This window comes from Protomyctophum bolini (genome assembly GCF_963924005.1).
Source record: "Protomyctophum bolini genome assembly, chromosome: 15".
Classification (NCBI taxonomy): domain Eukaryota; kingdom Metazoa; phylum Chordata; class Actinopteri; order Myctophiformes; family Myctophidae; genus Protomyctophum; species Protomyctophum bolini.
This window is the reverse complement of record NC_137876.1, coordinates 35,686,919-35,707,900: the sequence shown is the minus strand read 5'-3', so window position 1 is coordinate 35,707,900 and position 20,982 is coordinate 35,686,919. Positions and strand designations below refer to the sequence as shown.

The 20,982-nt window shown below is 41.8% G+C and overlaps 3 protein-coding genes across 8 annotated transcripts in view; 2 read left to right on the top strand and 1 right to left on the bottom strand.

The window, feature by feature from the left end:
- Window positions 1-2,646, top strand: part of pcnt (pericentrin) — a 47,678-nt gene extending 45,032 nt beyond the window's left edge. For all 5 annotated transcript variants that reach the window (XM_080783223.1, XM_080783222.1, XM_080783220.1 and 2 more), the window contains one exon: window positions 2,182-2,646. In XM_080783223.1, coding sequence (XP_080639349.1) covers window positions 2,182-2,222 — 41 coding nt within the window. In that variant the 3' untranslated portion in view covers window positions 2,223-2,646. The remainder of the gene's footprint in view (window positions 1-2,181) is intronic.
- Window positions 1-20,982, bottom strand: part of uggt1 (UDP-glucose glycoprotein glucosyltransferase 1) — a 285,869-nt gene that overhangs the window by 126,234 nt on the left and 138,653 nt on the right. The gene's annotated exons all lie outside the window — the stretch shown is intronic.
- Window positions 3,804-19,643, top strand: senp2 (SUMO specific peptidase 2). Of its 2 annotated transcripts, XM_080784527.1 has the most exons (18): window positions 3,804-4,133; window positions 4,344-4,411; window positions 4,529-4,638; window positions 6,240-6,312; window positions 6,439-6,526; window positions 10,208-10,388; window positions 10,600-10,706; window positions 10,898-10,983; window positions 11,112-11,169; window positions 11,531-11,603; window positions 11,883-12,035; window positions 12,807-12,875; window positions 13,287-13,418; window positions 14,903-15,127; window positions 16,615-16,694; window positions 17,945-18,029; window positions 18,117-18,212; window positions 18,307-19,643. In XM_080784527.1, the coding sequence occupies exons 1-18, from the start codon at window positions 3,970-3,972 to the stop codon at window positions 18,367-18,369; spliced, it is 1,911 nt and encodes a 636-aa protein (XP_080640653.1). In that variant the 5' UTR covers window positions 3,804-3,969; the 3' UTR covers window positions 18,370-19,643. The 2 variants fall into 2 exon arrangements, with proteins under 2 accessions (XP_080640653.1, XP_080640654.1); XM_080784528.1 differs by lacking the exon at window positions 12,807-12,875.

The window sequence follows — 20,982 nt, the reverse complement described above, 5'->3', positions numbered from 1 at the left end:
TGTTTTTTACTTTTTAGTACTTTGAACTAAGCAGGACTCAAAATAATTTCAAAATAATAATCCATTTTAGTTAATCACCCAAACACCGAAGACACATTTGACACCCGCTTCTCATGCAGCAGCATTTTCTTTTTTTTATGTTGGATTCGACTTAAGTTATTATTATTCACAAACGAGTAAAAAGTGCAAATAAGTTTTATATATATATATATATATATATATATATATATATATATATATATATTAGAAAGGCAAAAATACAACTTTTCTGAATGCCTTGCTGCGGACCACCAGCAGTACCTCTGCGGACCACCAGGGGGCCACGGACCACCGGTTGAAAACCCTCTAATACACACAAAATCGTGACAAATCATGACAATGAACACAATGTTTTGGGCCGATCAAACAATTTATAAGACGAAAAACAAAACAAATAGTGTTGTCTCCTGACTTTCTTTTCTTCTTTCTAATGATTTGATCGGCCCAAAACTGTGTTCATTGACATGATTTGTCACGATCCGTGTTGGCTTTGTCCGCGGCGTAACCGTCTTTAAATAAATTAAATAAGAAGTGCCGATGGGAGAATGCATTGGGTTTTCATTTCCTGGGCCACTCGTTTTTCTGAAAGGGAGAGGGACTGCGGCGCTCTATACCAGTGTTTCCCAACCTGTGCTACGGGGAGCTATGGTGCTCCTCTTGATGTCTCCAAGTGTTCCGCCTGATTTTAACTAAATTAACACTATCCCTCCCCCGAAAGCAAAAGCTATTGAGCTGCAGGCTTCCTATTGTTGCGTCGTTGTTGTCACACGTCTAACCATTAGACATGCGATAACTACAACACGGAACAATAGACTCTAACGACCCTCGGCCATTGAAATGTTAATGCTTAGATGCATGCAGAAGACGCTACATTTCGCTCCCTCCAGAAAGACTGGAGCGCGCAGAGTGCATATGCACGTAGACGGCAGACACACACAGTCCCGACCCAAACACTGAGGAGGTAAAGTAAACGTGACGTTGTTGTGATTAAACATAATGTGCCACGAAAAATAGCTGTCCAAAATAGCTTTCCATAGATGTCCAAACATGATCGCCTCGTTCGGCCAACAAAATATATCTCCCTCCCTTCACAGAAGCGCAGCGATGCCTGATTTATTCTTCGTCGTACACGTGTTATGCTTGCATGCTGAAAATGGCTGATCTACAAGCTCACAGCGCGTTGCGGACGCAACGCGTTGTGAGCTTGTCGATCAGCTATTTTCAGCACGTGGAAATAAGCAGGCTGTGAGAACTGAGACCCTTCACAATAAAAGCATGCAGCATTCACAAGTTGGCTCATAATAAAGAAAGGAAAAGGATTAGGTGGCATTCATATGAGCAATTTTTTTGAAACTGAGGCTCTGTCTCTGTCCTTTTCTTTCTCTTTGAAGTTATTTGATGAGTGCTGTCATGTGTGTTTTTAAAAGTATATTTACTTTTACGTTTTACTATATATTTAATATATATATATATTTAATATATATATATATATATGTATATATATATATATACACCCCCCCCCCCCCCCCCCTAGGTGTTCCCCGAGATTTTAGGGCTATGAAAAGTGTTCCCTGGGACAAAAAAGGTTGGGAAACACTGCTCTATACAATGCATATTGGTACAAAACCAAGGAGGGGGACATTATTTTAGTTTAGTTTTGAGTCTGGGAAGGGAGTAGAATGCATTTTCCCTACATCATTGTATTTAGGAATTGTATCACTACTGTTAAGATACTGTGGGAATGAGATATGAGACATGGTGTCCTACGAACCAAAAATAAACATCATACTCGTTTTTTAAGATCAGGGTTTAACAACCTGTGTTAACTTATTACATTGTGCTCATTGCATTCCATCAGCTAACCATTTCCCCTTCTCAAAGTGTAGGAACTCATTTGATAACATAACTGTATAGCTATTTAACAAATCAACAAAATGTGAAGATGTGCAATAATTCTGAAGGAGGATATACTGTAATAACAAATCAGTATTGCCTTCTTTCACATGAAAATGTAATACTAATCAGAACATCCTTAATGGATTTTCGTAACTGATATTGGTTGCAAGAGTTTACAGATGTTTGTAAAGGTACAGAAAACCGATTGCTTGTCTGATTTTCTGGCCTTTCCCCCCTTTGTCACAGGTTCACTTCCCCTGCCCCACCCAAAGAAGTCTGACCACTGACGGAATGAATGTCTACTTTTTGTCCAGAAATTGTCCATGCTTTGCCTCTATGTACAGTGTACATGTGCACAAGGGAATACCCAAGTATTGCATTTTTTCCACAAAAGATGTGATTTTTATATAAGCATAAATTATTTATTATTATTTCTATGGTGATTTTCGTAATACCATTATCTGTTAAGGCAACACTTAGAAAGTAAAACAAAAGTGTATATTTTATAAGTAGTGATGCTTGTTTGCTTTTTTACAATTTTATATATTATGCTTATATGTTCTGTACATAGTTCTGTTGGCAGTTACTGTTTGTTCATATGTGTCAATGGATTTGCACTGGAATTCAAATCTAACTAGTTGATTTATAAACGCACATAGGTCAACATGTGTCTTTATTTGTTATGTATTTCTACAATAAAACCAATAAATGTATTAAATGATTATGAAAATTGCTTGTCAGAAAAGTGTGTGTGTGTGTGTGTGTGTCTTTACTTCTGGGGATCCCTGGAACATTTTTTTGAAAATGTTTGAGCACCACTGATATAGCAACACAATCATATGTTTTTTCAGAAAATTTAGGATTTAGAAGATCTTTGTAGAATCGGCCTCAGGTCTAATTGGCTTAAATTCCATTCTGGCTGTTTGAACTGCAGCAGATCGTCTTGACCATGACTACAGGCCCATGAGTTGCTGGCATGTACTTGGCTGATTAGAAATCTGATTAGAAATGGGTACGTATAAGGCAGGGCAGGCATACTCTTTTCGTGTCCAAGGAAGGCACACAATGCCTGGGCAACTCAAACTCAAGCAAGATGTATTCATCTAAAAAATAGATCTTCAAGCTCATGCATCACATCTCAATGTGCTGTGACTGAGCTTGTAGGGCTGCAATTTTTGCTATTTGATTGAACTTTTTGCTCAAAATAGGGATGCCAGGGTGCAGCATTTTTAAGACTTTGATTTAGGCCCTATACCGTATTGTCCCGAATATAAAACGACTGATTATAAGACGATCCCCATTTTTCAAGACTCATTCGTGGAAAATGAACATTGAATGTCAAATAGTCTCTAGTCCCAGAGTATAATATGACCCCGTTTTTTAGGATATTTCCATTGGGGGGAAAAAATGGTCTTATATTCAGTCCAATAGGGTATAATTTCCCCCTGTATTGAGAAAATTGATATTAATTAAATAAATCAATTTGTACAGTGATTTTGTTTTTGTTTTGTGTTTGGAAAAAGAGATTTATATTTATATATATGTAATTATGTCATTGGTGGAAATTCCATGTAATAAACTGTAAAAACTTAAAAGAAGCTGCGGACAGCTTCTTCTGTCCGCGGCTGTTGGGCGTTTTGGTGTGGAAACAGTGTTGCTTGCTAGCCTTGCTTGCGTCTTGGTCCGGCCTGGGTGCGCTCGTTTCGTTATCCCGTACGCCGTTGTTTCTTTTTACACCAAGTCTATACATTGGCCCCCCCTATGATTGGCCTGGCCCTAGCCGCCCCGCATCTTCATCTGCGGCGTTCTGCGCCGTAAAACGTTCGCTCTACACGGAGTGACGCACATCCTTTAATCACCAGCAACAGCCAAGTGGAGTGGACCGTGGTGAGGAGAAGAGCGCTTGCTATTTGCTAAAGCTAACGCTGGAGAAGGCAGTTATTGGTGTGTCGTAGGTTATACTAGCTGTCCATTATTGTTCGTTAAATAGACCTGGCCTCCACTGTCTTGTTGTATCTGTCTGGGATCAGTGGGATGTATGGATGGATAGTTGACGGAATATCGTCGCTGTTTGAGCCCATTAGGGGGCAAAATACCCCCGAGTGGCCTGGGAAAGGTAACCGACAGATTCCCACGCGAGGAGTGACAACAGAGGAGGCACAGCAAGCTAGTAGACCAGCTAAACGGAATTACCAGAGGTTGGTTGATGGTCCAAAAGGTTTCTTTTCTATCACCCGTTTGCAATCGCACTACATGGCCAGTTGGCTTGAACAATGTATTGTGTCCATGGTTCAAGTACAGCATGTACGTGCATCGTGTAAGCAAACCTTCATTGAAAATTCATGCTAGCGTGACGACTTTGCTGTATCCAATGCTTGACTTCAGTTATTGTGCTTTTTCCATTTCAGCGTTTATGTGGCTGATCATGTCTGCCAGAGTCAGACCGAGCAAATGGAGGTGAAGAGAAGGAGGCGAGGTTTGTAAACTAACCTGGTTTATTGTGACTGTCACACTGAACTGTTGCGACAGAAGTGAGCACTACTCATTATTTTTATAACTCTAGTTGTCAACTTGATTGGTTGCTGTGTTTCAGATGTAGTCATCAGCTTTGTGAAGAAGACTGTGACGGGGGTAGCTGGTCTGCTTGGACTGAGAAAACCACCAAGCAAGTGCAAGAAGTGCAGACCCTTTGAGCAGACCCAAGTTAGTGTTTCCATTCATTCGCCTAGAACACAATACCAAATGCTGTCACAGATTTATTGTCTCAGGTTTTGATTGATTGATTGAAATATTTATTAACAGTTTGCAGAATTACAGTACATTTCAAGCACAAACTCAATACAAAGACTGTTAACTGTGAGTGGACGACCCAATCAAGCATTACACTTGTTTGTTTACAACAGGGTCCACATTGTTCAATTCATCAAAACATTTAGAGACATACAAATAGAAACTTCTATGTAGCTAAAGAACAGAACAGGAATTCATCATATAGGAAGCAAAAAGGAAAAAGATACATATACAGTGAGGGGAAATGGTGGGGGGGATTCAGATTTTACAGAGGCCAGTTTCGAATTGCAGCCATCCGTAGGTGCCCTTTGAGAGCGGTTTTGAAGGAGTCAAGGGATTCACATGTCTTAATGACTGTTGGTAGGGCGTTCCACATTTTGGTGGCATAGGAGCGAAAATAATTTAGACCCTTGTTTGTGCCGAATCTGGGTTGTACATGGTTTGTTGCACTCCCTCTGGTGTTGTGGGTGTGGACTTCATTTACATTAAGGAAGTACATGGGTATCTTGGTGGTGTATCGAATCTTGTGGACCAGACACATTGCAAGATGCTGTACTCTGTCGTCGACCCTAAGCCATCCCAGCCTGTCAAAGTGGGCAGGGGTGAGGTGGGTTCGGGGGTGAGGCCAAGTAGATCTGTAAAGGAATCTTGTTCTTTGATTGACTTTTTTGATTACGTTGGTGGCCATTTTATCACCGGAAAGATTGGCCTCCAGGATGGAACCTAGGTAGGTAATTTGATCTTTTCGTGTGATAAAATTGTCACCCACTCTAACCAAGAAGCCATCTGCCTTGCTGAGATTACTATTTGATCCGAAGAGAATGGATTCAGTTTTTCCCAGGTGTAAGGATAGTTTGTTATCAGCGAGCCAGGTGCAGATTCTACCGAGTTCAGAGCTGAGGGTCTTTTCAACCTGCAGTTTGTTCCTGTCCGAGACCAGCAGTGCTGAGTCATCTGCGAACAGGAACAAGTTGCAGTCACAAGCTGATGTCATGTCGTTAACATATATCAGGAACAGTAAAGACCCTAGTATGCTTCCTTGTGGGACGCCACAGCTCCAGGTAGGATTGCATCCAGCTCACTGATGTGCTATCAAAACCAATAGCTTTAAGCTTGTTAACCAGTACGGTGTCAAAAGCCTTTTGGAGGTCCAGCATGACCATGCCGCATGTAGTCATAACATCAGATACAGAATACATTTTCCCTTAAGGGATCAATAAAGTGTATTGTTGCATTCACACGGTCAGACGCAAAGACGAATGGGAGTATAATTTGGAGCAGCTACATGCATCATGTCGTTAGCTTCCATTGACAATTAATGGTCTGCATCTTTTACATCTGCCCTGCATGTGAACGCACCTTAACAGCACAGAACATGTAAGAAAACCATAAGAAAGGCGACAGCCACTATCACACAACTGTAACAGTTTAAACAGTGCAGTTCACCAAATGGTGTATATGCCTACATCCATTATGTTATCCAAAATGAATTGTCTCTTGCCATCTGTCTTTAGATCCATACTGTTCGACTGATGGGCATAGATGAACTACAAACTTCATGGATGAGCAGTTCTGAATGGAGAATGGGTAAGTAAATATGATTGCAGGATGCGAATAACTTTTGTCACGTTTACTTGATCAATCTACTCGTATTCCTGACTTTCACTTCCTTCTTCTTTTCCATGTCCCATGTTTTACACTCTGCCTCTCCAGATAAGCCAGCAGGTGGACTGAATGAGAGGGAGTGGGGTGGGAAGAATCCTTTCAAGAGTTCCTCACCTCCTTTGATGAGGAAATTCAGGCAAGTGTTGCAGTTTTCTTTCTTCCTTCCATTTATGCAATGTTGTTCTAGTCAGGATTCTCACCAAAGAATGGAACAGTGGGCGCTATCATTTTCAAAATCAAATTCAGGAATATTATGTCCCAAAGACTGTTGTCTGCCTTGATTACATCATTCAGTGTCCATCAATTAATTAATGCAGTAAACTCTGCCACAGTTTCAAAATAAATGGAACCATGTTTTTACACTTACGTAATACAAGAGCTGATACTGTGTACATCACACCATGGCTTAAGCAACTTGCAGTTAGCCCTGCCCCCATACCCCACTTGAAGTTAAACCCTCTTATTTGTTGGACTAGAAAAAAAGCGCCCTTCAGGTGTGTTTTCTCTGTGGTTATCACAGTGTTGTGTTATTTGTGTACATGTAGTGAGCAATGAAGATGTTTTGAGTAGTGGATATGATTGATGCGAGTTGAGAATTTGGTAGTAAATGCAGGATGAAGGATAATTGTTCATAGAAATGAGATGCATTTGTTTTTAGATAACATGGTTTATTATCATACTGTAATAGAGAACAGTAAACATGCATTTGTCAGCAGTCTGTAGCATCATAGAAGATAAATGTTTGCAGAAACCTACAGTATATACAAATATAGGACAGGTGTAATATGCTGCTTGAACCAAATGTTGATTCTTGGCTTTGCATGTCTGAAAGTCTTGTGAGTTTTTTTTTTTTCCATGGTCCTATGCCATGTACAGTGTTTGGACAACATACAGACGTAGTACAGTGTTTGGACAGCATACAGACGTAGTAAAACGTGACGTTGTGCCTCTGACATATTGGTTATTGTTCCCTGAACATGTCCATGTTCGTTCCGTGTGTGTGTTTGCACAATAGAGCAAAAGGTAGTATTGATTTTAAAGTATTGTCCTGTCCCGGGCGTGTTTGTTTTTTCTGTTGAACAGCGTGTCAGAATGTACGTCTCAGTGCATGCGCTGTGTAACTATAAAAGTAGTACAAGCATATGGCAGCTCCGGCGTGCATACATTCCACTGTTGCGCAATTACAGAGTTGCATACAAACTCTACAACAGGTATATTAACAGTGTGGAATGCAGCTATCCCATTCACCCAATCCGCTGTCCACTAATAGTTCTCAGGTCTTGTTTTTGTCCTCTTTTTTTTCTTCTTTTCTTATTGTATGGATTTTGGCCAGGCCAGAAATGGATTTGGACAGGCGAACGCCTGCCCTCGCCTTATTGTAGATACGCCTCTGGCTGTGAGACCCTGACTTGGCACTGCATGGGTGTCGCGGCTGATTCTGGTAGAAAGATATTCTTAAGAGCAGATTGGTTGGTCCATCAGGACGTTCAAAATGTTGACATTCAAAATGAAAAAGGGTAGTTCTGTAATTAAAATCAGGTTTGTTTGGAGGAACATGAGCTATGGGAATCGAAGAGCAGATTGGTTGGTAAATCAGGTGTTTGGAGGAACATGAATGAAATCAAGATGAACATTCACATGATGCAGTAAGTTTGTGTTCATACTAGGAAGTATTTAAGATTGGACTTTTAGGGATGTTTGATATAAATACACTTTCTTTGGCATCTATTGTCTATATTATGACCATGGATATGCTCTAAAAGTGAAAATAAAACTTCAGTACCTTCAAAATTTCACTACGTCTTTAAATTCACGGTCTATAAATTTCTGTCAGAAATGCTGTATTACTGCATCTATGACAGTCTAATATTTGTATACATGCCTTACAATGTAAGGCATTAATGTAAGGCTTACATCAACTGTAAACTGTGTTCTTAAAGGTAGAACTGTCTGCAGTTAGTCCTAGTTCAAAAGTTGAATGATCTCACTGCTTAACTTGACCGACAACTAGGGGTGCAACGGTTTTCGGTTTAAAACCAAACCGTCCAGTACAGCATACACGGTTCAATGCGCTCTAATGAACCGCGCTATTTCGGTTTGCATTCATTCGGGAGGCGGCCTTTTTTCCGACAGCATTCTAGCCGACGGGGCAACGATCCGATCCGCAGCGGGGGGACATTCGCTGCGATGCGAAAAAGCGATGGTCCGACATGCGCTGCTCCCGTGCTTGCGGTTAGGGTTAGGTTAGGATTGAGGTTTCGGATCAATATTCTGTCGGAAAAAAGACCTGCACCCATTCATTCATTTCTTACAGCTGCGAAGAATGTATTTCTCGGTCACACACCGGCCTACTTAGAAGCACTCTTTCGGTCACAGAAGTGTAGCACTCTGTCGGCCCACCCCCTACACACACACACACACACACACACACACACACACACACACACACACAGAGAGAGACGGCATGATGAGGAGAATCCAGCCCTCGTCTTGTTCTTGGAATAATTATTGATCGTCATACACAGAGACACACACAGCGAAGTAACCTCGCGCCAACAGGCTTCTAAGCATGGTCATTGTAAGTTTGTTCCAGATCTGATTCTGCATCTGCACTCGCGGTTTGAGTGCTAATTAAGAGGGAGAGTGAGAGCAAAAACAACCGGCAGGACATTAATTCCGTCAGAAAAGTCCCAACAAAATGTCCAATCCATGACTGTAGATAGAAGCCCTTCTTCTAATAATATAAGCATAATATCCTTAAATCCTCATGTAGACTTATTGTAAACTTTTGTAGGCTATTTTTCTGTGCGACACGACGCATTCACTGTGAATCACTCCCCTCCCAGGAGGCACTCCTCTCCTCTTTCCTGCATGTGCTTAATGCCCTGTGCATTCTTTCCCCTTGAAAATAATGATGAGGTAGAAATGCCTAATAAAATAATATATGCTAAAAAAAGAAAGAAGAAAAGAAAATGCTATAAATAAACTTTTTTGAGTGGTGCAAGCCACTGCCTGGCTGGCTGGCTGGGTATGAGCATGAAAACAGCATGGTTGTTTTTCACCACCTGTGCGCAACCTAACACACACACAAACACACACGCACATTATTAACTGTATATATATATGATGATTTCGTGTGTGCCAGTACAGTGACAGTACAGTACAGTAGAGGGTACAGTAGGGCGCGTTCCTGGGGGTCACTTCACACGGGTGTAATTTTTTTTACTGTACCGAAACCGTGGCCCCCATACCGAGGTTCGAACCGAACCGTGGTCTAACTGAACCGTTGCACCCCTACCGACAAGTGCACAGTCACGGACACACAGAATCTAATGAAGTTTACATCCCATAACCCACTAATGGCAAGTTAGTAGTCAAACAACTGTTGGGTGTATGTTTATTAACGGTGTATTGAAATAACTTCATGTATCAAAGGGGTAGGGTTTGATACAGGTACGAAAATTAAGTATTTAGCTTGTGTATCTTAGCTTGAATATTGTTGATAAAGTTGTGCAATAAACTATCCTTAGATTATGTATTTTTTTGTAATACGCTTGGAAACTGTTATTGCCTTTCTTTGAAGGCCTGCAATACTTGCATACCGGTAGTTTCATCTGAAAGTCCTGGAAATGGCCTTCATTGGCCATAAGAAAATTAAGAGAATGCATGCTATGTTATGCATGAAGCATGCTATATTATGTTAACTTTTATTTTGTATGCACATTAGATATTGTCGTATGCAGCAGACACAGCACACACATTTATTGAGAATGAATGTCACATCACTCCAATATGTGCATTATGCTTGTGATTCCAGTGGGATGGGGCTACCTACAGGAATCCCTGAAAGAGGCAAGGACAGAAGAAGTTCCCTCCAGCTGCTGCCTTCTAGGCCTGCTCTGGGAGTCGGAATGGGAACTAGTGCCACCAACCCAGACTTAACGTGTGCAGGCTTTGGAAACAACCGCAGCTATAAACCCAGTCTTACAGTAGAAGAGGTATGTGGATGGTCAGTTGCTTTAACATAAAATGAATAGATTTACTCAAGTAACATTTGCAGATTGTGAACTAATGAGGCTCTCTGTTTACATTTGTCTGCAATCAAATACTGTCATTCAGCGAGGATTGCCTAATATTCTCACTGACCATGCTTCAACTATCAATGTCTGTCTGACTAATGACAGTGTTTGGCATTTATGCCTCCTCCAGGCTTTAAAGCAGAGCAGCAAAGAACAATACATGCGCTTGTTGGAGATGGTGACGGAGAAAAACGACAAAAACCAGCCGCTACCTTTCAACCGAACCAAACCACAAGAGTGAGTATGGACTTGTTGGTGTCATTACTGAAAATCTTAGACATTGGCATAATCAGATTACCATAGACCTTAGACGTTGGACGTTGGTGTAATACGATTACAGATGGTGGTGTAATCAGATTACTTACTTACTATAAGCTAGACGATGCCAAGTATTCCCCATCTGATTCTGAATGTTTTTCTCCTATCAGTGCATCACTGTCACAGTGCGAGCACAGAGCTGCTGGGATGGGAAGATCCTGTGAGTCTGTACCCAGAAAGGCTGGACCCATCAAAGGTATAGGTTGTTGGCTGAGTCCCATGTAGATTTAGAATTTAAAACAAAAGAAAGGCATGTTTTGACTCTTTGAAGATGCAGAGTCTTAACGTTCCCTGGCTAACATTCGTCTTCCCATTATTTTGCAGCTGCTCCAAGTGTTTTCACATGGAGAGATCCTTCTGCTGCTAAGCAGACCAGAGAAAGGTTGGTTGTTTTTTTGTCCTTTTTCTACAATACATGTGGGAAGCAAATGTCCCCACAAGCCTATTAGAATTTGACAATTTGATTTGTGAGGACTGGTCCTCAAAGACTTTGCATCCAGCATAAACCCAGCATAATATATTACAAAGTACGTAGAAAAGACTATTGTTGAACATTGCGCACAAACTGCGGAACATAACAGTCAAATGGGTTGACATGGGCAATGAAAGGCAACTGGTGTGCCCACTCCGCCCAGCAATTCGTTGCACTTCCACATCCAATGTGAAGCACACATGCGGCAAGTAACACACAATCACGTTTATGAATGGGTTTCATATTCTGTTTTTATAAAATATGTTTCCAGGAGGGGTGACATGTGTTTCAGCAAGACAAAATCTGAAGGGTTGGAGGACACCCAAAATGCCCGATGTGTAACGGTAATAAACATAATCAAATTAAAAATGTCAGTGTATCAGTTCAATGTTGGTTTGGCAGACTTCACCAGAATGTACAATAAGTAATGTCCAACATACATAATATATAGTAAAGTAATAAAAGGTAAATTAAAGTTATAATGCAGTCTAAGGTACTACTAGGTATCAGTAAGTCATGCAGTAATAATAGGTGTTCCCACTGTTTTCATGTATTATTCTGTGTATTATCTATTATTCTTTCTCTCTCATTTGCAAGAATCAATTTTTGTATATCTTCTGCAGAAACAGTCAGCCGAGGTGGACCTCTCTACAGAAGTAGCCACTCGCCTCAAGCTAGTGGACAGAGTGCATCCCTCCCTAACACATACCGACACTCACTCTACACACACAACCCATGCACGTCGCAGTGAAGAGGATGTACCTAGAATGACGAAGGTGAGAATTACAAAGCACTTTCAAATGATTATGTTAAACAGAAACACACACATCCAACTTTATAATAATGGATTGCATTTTTATAGCGATGTTCTATGCACAGAGTGCTTACTCAAAGTGATTTACAATGGTCCATTCATTCATACGTACAACTTTCTTATGGGTGTAGTGGTTTGAATGGTACCTTTTTTAGTTTGTTTGCTGGGGTGCTAGTCAGGACAGGACCTGACAATAATAAAGTATTAAATAAGAAATTCAAACCCTACAAAGGGTCCATGTACCCTCACATGAACCCGTACACCCGAAAACCATAAATCATTTGTCAATAAACCAACCCTTAAATGCAGATAGGCAATCACAATTCACAACAATAATAAATAGACACAACACAGTATTTCAAGTTCAGTAGAGCAAGGGATGCAGTTCAGATTCAGTTCAGTTCAAATAGTAAGTCAAAAGAAAATCACTTTAACAAAATAATCCAGAAACCGGGTTTTACTTTTCACCCAAATAAAAGAAAATCTGAAAAAGTGAAAACTTCCCTTCAAGGTACAAAAAAAGTTAATCTCCAAAATAAACAAGGCTCCAAAATATACTCTTCTTTATTGAGTGGCTCTTTCCAAAACACAGCGTTTACAACCGACCTGTCAAAACTCCTCTGTCCTCCGGCCATTCAACGTCAGCAGTAACAAACACAGGGAAGACAGCAGCACTGGTGTATTATGATGCGTTGTGGCATTAGCTCATCTCTTGTTGCGCTCGTTGGAATAGACCTCTGCAGGAATACAGCCGACGACGCAACTAAACAGACGCACAACACAGTTTTCTACTGCTTCAGCCGTGAGTCCCACTTCCTCCTCTCCACACTCACTGCACCTCCATTCATAAAAACGTAACGAAGCTCCGTGCTTCGCTTGCTGTGAGTGCGCGAGCGTTTTTGTCAGTGGTCGAGACAACGGATGTGTGTGTGAATGGGCGTGCATGGGAAGTTGAGTGACCGGTTCAAGGTTGCTGTTAGAAATAACTGGCTCCAAACGGATCGCCACATGGGAGTCTTTGCTGTGGTTCACTCAATGTAGTTAGAAACTCTGCTGGTGTAATTGAGTCAGAACACTGTCTTCAGCCAGGTCTTGGTGAAGCACAGTACAGAGCTTCTGTTCATAAGGATGTCCAGCTCATCTTGCTTGTAAACCAGGGAGTGGACATTATTCTTTTTGGTTATGTATTCATTGTGCTTGTCTGTGTGTACAGGAAATGGCAATAGAGGTGAGTCGCGCTCTGTCACAAAGTGATCCGAACCTCGTCCTAAGTTCTGCCTTCAAACTACGCATCACACAGAGAGACCTGGCCACACTACAGGAGGGCAGCTGGCTGAACGATGAGGTAGGCGTATGCTACAGCTGTGCTAACAAGTATGGGGCATTTGAAACTGGAAGTGATTTAACTTTAAATTTATAGTTCATTTCCAATGAGACCTGCGTTTTCTTTCTCTGTACGCACGGTGAAGTCGAGGGGCAGCATTGCAAGCGGATTTACGTGAGCGCCGTGCTTGACTCACCAGACATGGATTTGGTTTAGCTTTTTTTACACTTGCGTTGTCGCGCCCCTCTTGAGCAGACCTGTCGTTGATCCAGTCAACGTGTGCATTCATCGCTTCCTGTTTGAAAGGACCTTATAACTTCGGCATATAATTTCCATTTAAGTCGTTTTAATGTGTTACTGTTGCAATGCAAACACACAAGAACCAAGGAAATAATGGGAGTCAGGCAGCACCCCACACTGTAATCTGTAATGATGAAGCTATCACCAGACAGTTCCACAAAATTATGTCAGACCCCACCTATGTCCTCCAGCTTGATTACCAGCTTCTCTCAGGCATATGCTCCAGAGAGTCCCCCAGTGCATCCGTGCCTGCTCAAATCACAGTATGGGTAATGGGATGAGAGAGTCGCACATGAGAAAAAAAGTCACACCCGAGTGAACAGAGTGGTGCAACTCCCCTCTCTCCCTCCTCTCTCTCTCTCTCTCTCTCACTCACTCACTCACTCACTCACTAGCAGGCAGCACTGACTGTCTCTCAGTTTCTGCATGGCACAACAGTGCCCCTACTGGTGCTCATTAACGTCACTTAGGTGAACACATAGGTTAACCACACATACACACGGACATTGCTGTTCCTTGGAGTGGTTGCACCACTCAAAAAGAGTGAGAGAAAGAGACGTGAAATGGACATCTAATCAACTAGTGGGTTAATTCACCACGCACACACAACAAAGGAAAAAACTGACATATAGATATAAATACTCGCCGGCAAATCTAAAAAGGTGAATTTGAGAGCGGTCCTGTGGAGAGAACTCCCCTCATGGCTTTCTGGCAGAAAAACCTTTGTCTGTTTGTCTTGGACGACAAGCACCATCAAATTAAACTACATTCCTGGAGTTGGGAGAGGAACTTTGGAATAAAACATCACATGATGACTACACAACGGCAGATTTTATTTTGCAGTTAAATCTACTTAGAAGTCAGCACACAGTTTCTCTTCTTACTGGCAGTCGCTGCAGAACAAAACAAACATTCCACCCTCCGTTGTCCTTTCCGTTCCTGCCATCTCGTTATCCTTCATTACCACAACCAAGGGTGCACACTTGTTTCTTATACAGTATATAGCTTGTGGATCTACTATAAATAAAAGACTAACATATACTGTATATATAAACTGGTTACAGTATATTGTGTAACTGCACCACATGATCTGGTATAACAGCAGATGGAATGTCCTTTAATGACAAAGTCTTGTCTTGCATTGTTTTGTTTTTAATCTTTAGTTTTACTCTTGTTCATTATTTTTTACTTCCTTCCCCCTGTAGGTGATGAACTTCTACCTGTCCCTTGTCATGCAGCGGTCCTGTGGTCAAGCAGGGGGACTGAAGATCTACTCTTTCAGCACCTTCTTTTTTCCCAAGCTGCGAGGTGGTGGAGGGGGTCAGACTGGGGGACACACGTCTGTGAAGCGCTGGACGAAGGCTGTAGACCTATTTGTCCATGACATCATACTGGTTCCCTTACATCTGGGCGTCCATTGGGCTATGGCTGTGAGTCACCTTAGCTTAAACGTATGACCAGGTTCCCCCACGGCTCTGTACTTGGTTCCCTCCCGTTTCCCCCTCTACACCAAATGTACCAGCTCAGTGGCCTTGTGGTTAGTGTCCGCCCTGAGACCAAGGAAGATTAGAGAAGTAAGTGACATGGTCACGTGACTGTGCTGCGCCATGACACTTTCATGGGAGCCAAATCTCGCACCGGAAGTTACATGAATACAAAGCCGTGAATGGAGCAAGCTTGACCAGCTCATAACAAACATTATTTATGAACCATTGAGACCTGTGTCATATTATCAGTTCAGGCCTATAAAAGACCTATCACAGTTTGTTTTCTAATCACCTGCTTTTCGATGTGCACAGTACATTTTATTGGAGGATTTAAACGGCAGCAGGTATATCGTTTCTGACAATGTGTTATATGTCTTGTGTTATTTGCCAGAAGCGATTGCTTTACAACAGATCTGTCATTCAGAAATAGTGTTTGTTCATGAGCTGGTCACTGAGCTCTCATTGACTCCAGTGCATTCTGCCGAACTTCCGGGTGTAGTTTGTCTCCCATGGTGTGTCAAATCTGGAATTGCGTGATAGCGGAAATGACGTTGGTGACTTTACCTCCATTTAATCTACCTTGCCTGAGACTGGGATCCCCGGCCGGGTCATACCAAAGACTGAAAAATGGTACCCAGTGCCTCCCAAAAAATAGATGCCTCACTTGCCGCTGCAGTTCATTGGAGCCACGTGTCTCCCAATGAAGGCAGGAAGTCAAGTGGAAGTGCAGTGCTGGAGGCTTTAAAAAAAAAAAAAAGTCTTAACGGTCAGCTAGGGTTAGTGTGGTTAATTGTTCTTAAATACAGTGGTTTGCTTTGCATTCTTTGCTGCAATACTCCTTTACTGCTTTTACATTACTAGCCCTTACCCGTTGTGAGATATTTGCCCCATCTTGTGGCCGCGGGGGGTACTGCACCCAGGCGCATTGCCCATGGGATCGTGTGGTGATGTAAAAACAATATTTGTACAGTAAATATGACAGTTGCGTCTGTAAAAAGTAGCCTAGCTGGATTCGGAGTGTGCAGAATTCTTTTGGCATGGAGAGATGTGTGCTAATAGTGTGGCTCCGTCGGAGATAGACCACAGACGGAGACCACGGCTGTAAACGGCTGTTTTTATCCACTAATAAATTCATTATTAATCATTAATTAAAAGTGGGAGTGATTGGTGCAGCCAATGATGAGATAACGCTCTGTCAGTGACATTCATTCAGACATTCAGACAGACATTCAGACATTCGCTGAATTATAGTATGATGATGATGATACTAAAGTAAGTTGGCTAGTGGCTCAGGGTAGAGTGGCCTCGTTCTATGCATTTAAAGCACCGTGGATAATGGCGCTATATAAAGGCACCATTTACCATTTTACAAATGCACCATTTACTATTTGTTACTATACATTATTTAGTCTCTGTCGTCCCCCATGCAGGTGATAGATTTCAGATCCCGCTCAGTGAGGTCATACGACTCGATGGGCCAGAGGCATGATGATGTCTGCAGCATTTTACTGTGAGTCTTCTTTTCGCTCTGCTCCAGTCTTTTCTTGCATATTGTCTCCGGCCATATTTTGTCACTAGGAATATTCTACATCTTACAATAAATGCACCACTTCTTTGTACGTATGTGTGTGTCTGTAATCCACGTAACTTGAGAACTGTTCACCCAACCGACTTCAAATTTGACAGTGTTCCACACCACAGGGAGTGCAGTGCCTGGCCTTGAGTCGGTCGGATACATGGTTGTCCAGAACCACCACAAAAGGCTCTGGTCAGGCTCTGCCAGTGGACCTAATGAGCCCAAGTCCCCAAGAATTCCCAGCCAATGCCTCAGCCAATTGATTGCCATGGCAACCTCACACCCGCCATTTGATTATTAATATAAATAAAAAATACATCGCATGGATGCACCTGGGACGCATCTTCAGTGATGTTTTTCAGTGATGAGGTCAACGGAGTTTCGGGTCTTCCAACATCATACCCCTCACTCAGGCGACCCAGCCGGGGTTGATCAAATCCCTTAAGTCCCAGTAGCTACCCTTGATCAGTCCATCAGGGAATGAGCAAGGCCACACAATCCGTTGCTCCGGAACTACTCTGCTGGTACTGGGAGAACCAAAATCTGGCGTGTGGAAGGACTAGGCTCTGTGGGTTGACTCCTGACCGGGCCCCTCCTACGTCTCACCAGGTCCACTCCTGCTCTCACCAGGCCCAGGACCTGTGCGTTGCACCAGACTCCCAGTACCAGGCACTGTACTCAGGTGTGGTGGACTATAATGGCCCTCCTAAAGGCCTCACCATGGTTTGTTGGGCTTCCTCCTCACAGAGGACCCAGGCTGAGGCGCTAGCCCATACTGCTCACCCGGGTGCCGTCTACTTTCCGGCTGTCACCCCTCTCTCCGGTGGTCACCAGACTATACCTGGTTGTCATATAGTCTATTTCTATGAGTCATGAGATGAACACTCTTATTGCCCTAGAGGGGCCCAACGCCCAGGACAGATGTTAATTAAAAGACGGAACATTACTAATTTCATAACGGAGCGCACCAGTCTACAGGCTGGGAGCGTCTGTTGGGCAACATTTGAGGTGCCGACTCTGCCGAGTTGTTTATATGGTAAGCAGAAGGCTATAAGTTTAGGAATAAGGTTAGGTTTTGGAACCGTTTTACTGAGGTCATGTTAATGGTTTTGGGGCGAGTGTTTTGGCATTTGTTTACATCTCATAATTTGAAACTATCCCATTGTATGTCTTCTGTGTGTCAGACTCTACTTGAGGGAGGAACACAGAGCTAAGCAGGGCAGAGATCTGGACAGCTCCAAATGGACTGTTGGTAGCTTGAGGGCCAATGTAAGTATGACATGAATTCATGAATATTATTTGGATGAAATGTATGTTGTCCAGTGATGTTTAATGTGATGGCATGTGTATGTCTAGGAGATCCCCCAGCAAAAGAACGGCAGTGACTGTGGAGTTTTTGCCTGTAAATATGCAGACTACATATCCAGAGAAAAGCCCCTTACTTTCAAACAGGTAAGCTGTGCAGATCACATGAAATGTATTAATGAAGTAAAGTAATACATCTGTTTTAATGCACTCAAATATGAACATGTGTCTCTCTCCTTAGGGCCACATGTCTCTGTTCAGGAGGTTAATGATGTGGGAGATTCTCAACCAGACGCTGCTATAGAGCTACACAACAACCGAACAATAAACCCTTCAGCAACATGGACATTCCCAGTCTGTGCAACAGCGGGTGTACAGTAAAACTGGTATACAGTAAATACAACTGGTCTGGTGTACAGTAAATGCATGATGAGGACTTGATACCCGACCCCACTCGCTTCTTTCTGGGATCTGAAATTACACTATTTTATGGCTATAGGGCACATAAATATCTCTGAGTTGTAATTGGAGAGAATATTGATGTGTGTCTTATATAGGCTTTGGCACTACTGACTTGACTTTATTTTTCTTCTTTGGATTTGTTTCTGTTTTTGCTGCCTCAAGTGCCTTGAGTGGAATGGGATTCTTAGGCCTAGCACAAGTATGAAAATGTCATCTTCGCTGCGAAATTACTTAGTGGTGTACGAATCAAGGTTTTGGAGCTCCTGACATTTGTTGTTTTATAAAGGATCCCATGTTCAACAGATCTTAATATAATTGGTCCTATGATCAATGATGCTATGTGTATCCCGACAACTATTCCACAATCCCCAAATACTTTATAGAGCAGCTACTGAGCAGCAAGCTCTTATAGGCTTCCATTTTCGGACAGATTTGCCATACTGTAAAGACTAAAGTATGTACTAAAGTGTAAACTAAAAATGATCCTCGGATCATTTTCAGAGCTTGCCTGTTCCAGATTGTATTAAGGAAGCATTTGAAAATGGTGGGAGGCAACAGGTTGGCCTGCGAGACTAGAGGCTGAATAGTGTGTAGTATTGTGGGCTTGTGGATTGCCCATTTTTGACAAACATTTGTTGTAGAGGACCAATAACGGAGCCAACCCTGGTCAAGTTTACTAAGAATAGAATAGTGTTTAGTGGTGAAATGTTTGCTCATGCCGCTGCCAAAGAGTTGTACTTTATTTAACCAACTGATTTGACATGAAGCTCGAGCTTTGAAGCTGTGAATGGAATATGAGCTATGATCTCAGAACTGCTGTGGCAGACGGAAGGATAATCTGCATGGTTGGCCTTTTCTTTATAGAAATTAGTTTTTTGTATATTTTGTTTGATATTTATGTGACTTAATTTGAATGAGTGTTGTGTATGTGATGGTTTGCTTGTCATGTGTGGTGCAACAGTAGTCCCCCCCCCCGCCCATACAGTAGATATGCTTCGAGATCTAAATTATTTCAGTGAGCATATGCTTCTGCTTCATCTTTGTACCATGTAACAAACTACTGTATACCCGCATGTTTTGATTCATGCTAAATAAATTATAATATTTTTTTTGTAATTTTTTAATGTTTGTTTCTTGTTACTTTGTCACAAATCAAGGTCCATCTTTCCTTTAAAATTGCTTGTTCTAGTGATATGAAATTTGAGAACGTCTTGATATAGCTGGCTGAACACACGTTACCTCGCACATGTCTGCAGGACATTTACTAGAGCAGGGCAAAAAGGATTATGATGTACTAGCTCTGGCCCATAGCTTTCTACTGCTTATACGATTCTGCCCTATACTGCAGGGCAGAATTGTAGAAGGCTATGGACCAGAGCTAATGATGAACAAACATTAGTTTTTAGTGTTATTTTACTATATAAACATCCTAGCAACGGAACAGTTTGATGGTTCGAAATGGGCAGAGCCTCAGATGCCTCACAGCCAAGACCTCCAGGCTTGGAAAGCTTTTTCCCAGTAGCTGTCAGCATTAAATTAGTTAAATTACTCATTCTGTGTACAATATTTCCCTACTCCTTCAATTGAGGCACTGCTGCTATTGTTTAGATATGCAAATTACCTGCACATAGTTTTTTTTTCCTTTTACTGCTGCTAATTTATAAGCTATTGTACTTGTGTAAGTTAGTGACAAATGCAACCTTGATTCTTGATATTAAATTCAAACTCTGAGGCTAAATAGGTGTTAAGCGCAGGGGGTGTAGTGCTACTTTTAGAACTGTTTTGCCTTTTCAGTTCAGTGAGCTAAGTTATAGCTATTCTTAGTTTGATGTGCTATTTTTTGTTTTATAATGAAGCCACATATTTTTGTGTTATTAGTAGTAGTTCTGAACCTGTTTTGTAAATAAACACCATTGAAGAGAAGATCAAAATCTTTTACTGCATTATTTATTCACTGCCTTAAAATCTCTTGTATATCTCAATGTTTTTGTACCGTATGTATTCCAATTGTACTTATTTCATGACTTTTGGACTTTGCATGATAAACATAGCCTATAATATAGCTTCATAAAAAAAGTTTTTTTGAATTTGAGCAAGACTACATATTCTGAACACATTGACTGCACCTGTGTGACCAGAGCAGTGCAGCACTGATTGGTTTAGCCTGCGTGTTTGTGTTGGCATATTATGCTTCATTCTGAAGAAGACTAGTCAGAAAGTCAGTCAGTGCAAAAACATAAAAAATGGCATACTTGGAAAGCTTCCTTTCAAAGGCTTCTTCCAGGCGATCTTCCCACGGGACTGTCAGCTCCAGCAGCACTGCTTTCTTGGTAGACTCAGACACAAGGACAATGTCTGGTCGCATGGTGGTGACTACAATATGGCTGGGGAACTTCAGCTGATGTTCAAGATCCACCAACAACTGCCAGTCTCTTGCAGACATCAGGATGCCTGC

Bases quoted from the DNA above. Each gene is read 5' to 3' on its own strand.
- senp2 (XM_080784527.1), top strand. From the start codon at position 3,970: ATGTATGGATGGATAGTTGACGGAATATCGTCGCTGTTTGAGCCCATT. The intron at 13,419-14,902 runs GTAGGCGTATGC...TTCCCCCTGTAG, and splicing joins GCAGCTGGCTGAACGATGAG to GTGATGAACTTCTACCTGTC. The intron at 15,128-16,614 runs GTGAGTCACCTT...TCCCCCATGCAG, and splicing joins GCGTCCATTGGGCTATGGCT to GTGATAGATTTCAGATCCCG.